Source organism: Macrobrachium nipponense, chromosome 41 (genome assembly GCF_015104395.2).
Source record: "Macrobrachium nipponense isolate FS-2020 chromosome 41, ASM1510439v2, whole genome shotgun sequence".
Classification (NCBI taxonomy): Eukaryota; Metazoa; Arthropoda; class Malacostraca; order Decapoda; family Palaemonidae; genus Macrobrachium; species Macrobrachium nipponense.
In genome coordinates, this window is record NC_061102.1 from 11441417 (window position 1) to 11449090 (window position 7674).

Consider the following 7674-nt stretch of genomic DNA (forward strand, 5'->3'; position numbering starts at 1 on the left):
TACCCATTCCCGCCGCTGGGAGGCGGACATCAGGAACTATTCCCATTTTCTATTCATATTTTTATCAGTGCCACTGTCTCCTGAGGGGAGGTGGGTGGGCACTTTAATTATATATATCTGCCAGGTAAGTATGAACAAACTTAATTGTATTATAACAATAACATTTTTAGGTGTAGAGACCTTAATAACTAGTGAACATCTCCTCTTATTAGTTATAAAATCACCCGTGAAAGTAGTGATTAAAATACAGCATACATCTATGGAATGAGAAAAACTTATCCCTCATGTGATTTTTCGTAAAATAACAGTTCAAGCAAGCAATGTCTTAACTTTCCTATGACTTTTGTTACTAATAATGTTAACTTTTTGTTCAGATATCAGTCAACAAGATCAATTTCCAGAACAGTTACAAAATGAAGATCTCCATCATTATTGGTGTGGTGCACATGATTTTTGGCATCTCCTTATCTCTCGTCAACCACTTGTAAGTAAGATAAATATATAGCAGTGTTAAAAATTTTTAAATGCTAGTTAAAATATCACAATCTTTGTTGAAAATTTTTAAAAATCGTTTGAATATTTTTTTATAAGAAGCTTTTTTTTTATTGTGGTGCATTTGTTTTTACTGTACTGGCTAATCAGAAATATTTAAACAAGAATTTGCATAGGTTCTTCTTGGAATGTTAACTAGGACTCAGAGGGGCAAAGTTGGAGAACTTGCTTGAGACAATACTCCAGAAACTCATTGGTTGTATGAGAAAATAGTCAGCTCACAGATTTTTCTCAAGAACATTGCAATCCTAGAGATTGAATTGAGACATCTAAGTTATTCCATTAGCACTGTCCCTTAATCTTGAAATTGGCTATAAACTAAAAGATTCTATGGCCTTTTTTAAGAGATCTGTTCATGATAGCCATAAACAAAAAGCTTTGCATTGATCTTCTCGACTATGTCTAGGTAGTTGGAAACAAATACCTTTATGCTATCTGAAGAAGCAAGTTCAGTGCTTATGCTTCTTCTCTGTTTACCTTTAAGGCATTAATATACAAGGTTATGTATTCCAAGTATATACTAGAACCAGTCTTGCTAAGCTCAGTTTTGGCCCTAACAGGAGTGCTTTTGGTACTCAGTGCATCTTTTATTTTATCCACCAACTCCAAGCATTAACCTTCATGCCTGGAGGTTATTCAGTAATACTTGTGAAAGAGAGTGTTTCTGAAAAACTACTAACTAGAACTTGAGGTAGCATGAACTACTACTGCAGACAGTTTTGTAAAGAGCTGTTTCCACTCACCCCACCCATTTCTTAGCCTATTAGACTAATTTACCCACCTGAGATAGCTGAAGGGTCCAATTATATCCATAATTAAAAGTTTTAGGTTTGCACTTTATTGGCCATTAAAGACAAAATTGGAAAACAAATGACCATTGTAATGTCAAATAACCAGAAAATATATCTTCAGAGCATTTCTACAGCATCTTCAGAGCATTTCTACAGCATCTTCCTTTGATGCTTCACTTAATGTGAGATCATAAGCACAGTAATTATGTTGGATTTTCCTTTTTGCACTCCTTCCAGAATTCCTCTGATACTGGAGTAAACATTACAGGATTCATTTTGATAGACACCAACATTTATCCTATTCTCCTGTTTGTGCCAAGGTTGTATAGGATCATATCTTGGTTAGGGAGTCTTTCTGGTGCCTTAATTCCAGTATAATACCTTGGCTTCTTATATTGCTTATTATTTCTGTATTTGTCCTGATGTAAAGATTCAGTAACCTACCAGTAATTTAATGTTACTGCAAAATGAATGTCTCTGTCCTTTCCACTATATATTTCTCTTTCTTTACAGGTTCTTCAGGAGAGCCATTAGTGTCCTTTGCGAGTTTATCCCACAGTTGATCTTTCTGATCTTCCTCTTCGGGTGGCTGTGTGTTATGGTTATCATTAAATGGATTAGTTATGGAAACGGGGAAGAATTTGACAAAGCTCATGACTCTTCTTGTGCTCCATCCGTCCTCATTACTTTCATTAACATGGTTCTTGTGAAACCTGACACGGTACGAAATTTTTAATTTCATTACAGTACTGTACATATACTATAATGCTTAATTCTCAAGTCATGGAATACTTGGCAATTTGAATGTGAGGTACGTGTTAACTGAATCCCCTGGTCTTGTAGATGTTAGCAGTAGAATTTCCTTTCAGGATGTTGGGTACAATCTTGCTTTGATCCTTAGAAATGCATTAGTGTATTTAGCCAGCAGTGATTACTATAAATATTTTCAGAATGTGGTCTTCTGTAAAATGTGTTGTTTTTATATTAAAAAAAAAAAAATTTAATGTTAAAGAATGCATTACATAACTGTAAAAACTGTCATCTTATAATTGATACCAGCATCAGTGGTGCCACTCATAAGCTAGAGAATTATGCGGCTATAATAAACTGCAATACATTAAGCAAGGTTTTGTGATGTGTAAATTTTTATGTTAAAATATCCCATGTATACCAATTAGATTGATGAAGGTTGTTTATCAAGGTATCTGTTGGATAAGTTTTTTACATGTTATCCCTTGATAATTTGTGGTTATAGTTTATACTTTTTGAGATGCTTCTAAAATTTGCATGTTTGTTTTCTTACCTTACAGCCTGAAGAGGGATCAGAGTGTAAAGTCTTCTTCTTCGATGGGCAGTTTACCTTCCAGCTTGTTTTGCTCCTGGTTGCATTGATCTGCGTTCCAATCATGCTGATACCTAAGCCATTCTTCGTAAAATATGAATACAATAAGAAGAAGAAAGCTCACGCTGCACAACATATAGCAGACACTGGAGAAACAGTTGAGTTTATTGTGTTTTTGTTAACTAGAAGAGCTTTAAGAATTAGAAACTTACTGACCATTTGTACAGTATTCAGCCAAAGTTCTTTAGTTACTGTGAATTTAACATGTAAAATTTTGGGTGTTAAAGATTTCTAGTCTATTGCTTCAGATTCATGTGTATCACTGGTTAGGACTTTGAGAAATAAGAATATTCTGTGCAGGAAGCAGTAAACAAAGTTGCAGGATAGATCAAGTTGTAAAACTCTTGAGTCCTTTCAGAGTGCAGTGATATCCAATGAAGAGGAGGAAGAGGAGGAGTTCCAGTTTAGTGAGGTATTCATAGAACAAGCCATTCATACCATTGAGTTTGTTCTGGGGTCCGTCTCGCACACAGCTTCGTATCTCCGACTTTGGGCTTTGTCATTGGCTCATGGGCAACTGTCGGAGGTCTTGTGGAACATGGTCATGGCCCTTGGTCTGAAGCAGGTAATTTCTTTGAAAGTGGAAAATTAAAAGAATGGATACAGTAATTTACCCCAACATTGTTAGCAAAATTTTAGTTCTCATTCAACACATGCTGTTGTATGGTTGTTGTGGACTCTTCCTTTGAATAGCCTATGGTATGAATACATAGTCTGTGAAGTTTAAGCTAGTATGTAAGCTTAGAACTCAGATATATCTTCTTCAAAGCTCTTGACCAAAATTGTAGTAGTGTACCACCAGGTATAATGGCAAATAACCTTATTATTTTATGTACTTTTTTATACCCAACAATGACAAATGACCTAATTATTTTATGTACTTTTTTGTATCCAACAATGGCAAATGACCTGATTATTTTATTTTTTTGTACCCAACAGGATAGCATGGTTGTAGGGACTATCATGATTTACTTCATATTCGCTGCGTGGGCAGCTCTAACTGTCAGCATTTTAGTGCTTATGGAAGGATTGTCAGCTTTCCTCCACACTCTTCGACTCCACTGGTGAGTCTCTTGTTCACGTATCTGTTCCCGCCTGTGTACATTTTACAGTGCCTAGCATGCATTTACCTTAATAAGGTTCATGAAATGGTTACTTCGACCTGCAGTCTGGATATGTTATTCAATTTTCAGGTTTTAGAATAAGGAGGATTTCTGATTTTTTTAGTCTCATTTGAAATTAAAAGTTGTTTGTATACATATTTGGTCTAGAAAATACTTCAAAGTTATCCTACTGTATATGTACTGGTACATTTATGCAATAATTTAAATATGTGACTTTTTGTATAACTTAATACTCGAGTCCATGTTTTAACTAAACCACTAAGTTGAGATTCTCAATTCTCACTGGAAGATGAAAAGTACAGTAAAGTACATTTTATCTAATGAATTAAACCTTAAATCCCTGTAGAGATACTCCATACAAAATATGGCATATCAGCTGCTTCATTTTGTCTTGAATGTTATGACAGGGTATTATAATCAAATGAATCATGACCATTCTCAGGAATAGACATAGTTGAACTGATAAGTACATGGTGACCTTAGCTGCTTACAGAGTTGTGTAAAAGTTTTCCCTTGTTGAAGAGGTATTTACTCAAAGCTGAAAAAGGCCAGAGGGTATGGTTCCTATTGGTGGCTAGAGCCATCAGTTTACCTCATTCAGTGCACTGTAGGCATTACTTGGCATTCGTTACCACATCCATTCCGCCCCTTGCTGCAACCCCTTTCATTCCTTTTTATTCTGCCTCCATTCATACTCTTTCTTCCGTCTTACTTTCTGCCCTCTCTTAATAATTGCTTCAACATTATACTCAATGCTGAATGACCTCATAGGCCCTAGCACGTGGGTTTGGCCTAAATTTTATATTCCAATTTTCAGTTCCAAAGTGTATGGTGCATTTATGCATTCAGATACTGCGAGCAGTACTTACAGAACTAGTCTCTGAAAATTCACAGGTTTGCTGGGTGTAATATAGTGACGATTTTTGTTGTGCTTTGTACATTAGTTATTTTACTCTTGTTGAAACTAGCTATTTTTCTCGGTAAGGACCTTTTGTCATTTATTTTCAGGGTGGAGTTCCAGTCTAAATTCTACAAAGGCGAAGGGTATCCATTCACCCCACTGACATTCAAGCACATTATAAATGAGGACGATGAAGAAGCTTAATGGTTGTGGGTTTACAATCCATACTTTTAAAATTAATATCTGGGGAAAAGAAAATTTTTAATATTTGACTTTATAGCTAATTATTTATATTTGCTTGGAGTTACTACATCTGTCAAGTTGTACAAAACAGCCTTCTTAATTTAATGATCAGTTATTTATTTAGGGTTCATTTTTCAGGGAATTCTTAATTTATTTTAAGTGACTTGATATATTAAGTAGCTTTTTTTAATATGATTCATTACTTTATGATGTGACCAAGCGAATTTCTCATCACTTTGAAGGTTGTGGCACAAAATGTGAATTTGAACAAAAAAGAAATCTTACCATGTAAATCCAGTTTTTATTGTGCAGTATATTAAAAAATATCAGTAACAGATTTGACTTAATTTTGTAAATGATATTATATATATAGATAGAGTAGGGAGGCTGCAGATTTGCTTGTGTTAATTTGTGCCATAATTCTGATAATTTTTACAAATGATCAAATTTGTGTTGTGCCAAGTTTCGTAAACACAAGCTGTACCGCCGTCCATTCTGATGAAAACGATCAAATTTATTCTTGTGTTGTGGTTTTAGGTTGTCTTCCATATCTCTAAGAGCTGTGAATCTTTAGAGTAACACTGGTAGTATTTTTAAGGAGTGGAATTCATCTGTAGCTTGGCTAGTATGTTTTTGCTCTTATGCAGTTGAAGATGACAAGAACTAAGTCAAACTTTCAAGACCCAAAATTGACTTACGGCATTTCTCTTGAGATTCAAAGCCAGTAGAGATAGGAACGTGGTGTTGTCCCTGAAATGAAAATTATTAACAAAGTAATCTTTTGGTGGTAATTCCAGAACTATTTGCATTTCTAATTGGCCTTGTTATTTGGCTCTGTAAATATATTAAATTCTAAACCTAGTACTTTCCTTATCCTTTCAAGTGGAATATTTTTATCTCGGGAGAACTGTACTTAATGTACTTAGCTTTGTCAATTGAAGTTTTATTTTCATTGTTTTTTTTTATAGGTAGCAAGGCCATTTGTCCCAATTCTAGCACCAACAGTGCTAGTGGAATTAATAATACATATAAAGATTTTGGTATTACGAAAAAGTATGTAAGGTTCAGCCTTCAAGCTCTGGTCTTGTGTCGTCGTCAATGGGCGATATCTCTTGCAGATATTCGCAAGAGTTCATTACTTGTCCTTGCCTTTTTATTATCTACATAAATGAGCCGGACTTTTGAATGACTGTGACTTATGAGTGACCCGCAAAATGAGCAAGTTAGCTGGTTGTATGTACTAAAATTGTTAATCATTCCTAGCAACAAGGCAACAACAATTGCTTGCGAAGACCCTAAGAAAATGGGTGAAAGCCTAGTAAAACAGCTTTTGTTCTTCAAATAGAAAATGTAGGATTATGCACATAGCTTATAAGAAGAATGCAATCTATAGCCTGCCTGGCTTGGAGATAAATGTCGTCATCAACCGAACGACCCAGCTGTGGCGAAAACGATGGACTTTTAGTGGACTGTATATGCATGATGTTGTTACTTAGTCAAAAACCGCTAAAAGCCTTACATAACAACTCCACAAAACTCACTTTGCGGTTTCTAAATTACCGAGAGATATCTCTCAACCCACTTGATTATTAACGAGGATAACACTCCAATATCATTAATGAATAGTACCACAATTAAGTACTTTCACTTCTGAGCAGTCCTTGTAGACATGAACTTGGATCACAAATCGCCATACGAGATACGACGAGAGGTACCCTCTCTCTCTCTCTCTCTCTCTCTCTCTCTCTCTCTCTCTCTCGCTCTCTCTCTCTCTCTCTCTCTCTCTCTCATCTTCTCTCTCTCTCTCAATGTTGCGAGTACTCACGGGTTGATTTTCAAACCTAGAGGACCGCTGTGTTATCTCGTTTCTAAAAGTTATTTGCATAACAAAGTATGAACACACTAAAGGTATATCAGATCAATATACATTCACCATCCACTAAATTGAAACATAGGAAAAATGAAATAAGATCGAAGGATACTGAAACGCATTTGATAAATGTAAAGTTAAAATTAGTTTAATAACAAAGTTAAACATATCAAAGAGTAATAACATATAAGTGACAAGTGAAATTAATCACTAAATGGGAATTATAACTCAAAGGCACTCAAAAGAAAAAAATTACGACAAAATTCAAAGAATCAGGGCAATCGCCCTTTCTAAATCCACACACACATCACAACACAACACTAGATAACAGGCCACCTCAAAAGTTGAGCCAAAAAAATGTTCGTTCCGTCCTGCATTCGGGTTTTGTTGGGGAACAGAGAAGTTAATACAATTACTATGAAATCAGAACTGACTTGCAAGGTTTTCATGAGCATAAAAAACTTTACAATAATAAGTTCGTTGTCAAAAATAAATTCCAAATATAATAGTGTGCAACTTCAACATATTTATTAAATGTAGAGAATTAATTGGTGGAGTGTCAATACAATTTAGGGCGATATCACGCCCATACAGTGTACTACCCACATACGCGTTCTGAGGGGCGAACTACTACCCTTCCTTTCTCTTGACCTCCCTTAATGGCTTCTCTGGCGAGAGGCACAAACAAGACCCAATAACACCTTCAACTCTTACTATACGTAATATGCGCAATACACTCACCAAGAGCAATTTCATATATATTTAAGGACAAATGAATTATCATAACTAAA

At 35.3% G+C, this 7674-nt stretch overlaps 1 protein-coding gene across 2 annotated transcripts in view; it reads left to right on the forward strand.

Annotated features, from left to right (window-relative positions):
- LOC135212495 (V-type proton ATPase 116 kDa subunit a 1-like) overlaps positions 1 to 5870 on the forward strand; it is a 60217-nt gene extending 54347 nt beyond the window's left edge. For both annotated transcript variants that reach the window (XM_064245983.1, XM_064245984.1), the window contains exons 12-17: positions 375 to 484; positions 1857 to 2064; positions 2654 to 2842; positions 3104 to 3310; positions 3685 to 3809; positions 4878 to 5870. In XM_064245983.1, the coding sequence (XP_064102053.1) occupies positions 375 to 484; positions 1857 to 2064; positions 2654 to 2842; positions 3104 to 3310; positions 3685 to 3809; positions 4878 to 4974 (936 nt within the window). In that variant the 3' untranslated portion in view covers positions 4975 to 5870. The remainder of the gene's footprint in view (positions 1 to 374; positions 485 to 1856; positions 2065 to 2653; positions 2843 to 3103; positions 3311 to 3684; positions 3810 to 4877) is intronic.
- Positions 5871 to 7674: the final 1804 nt, after the last annotated feature.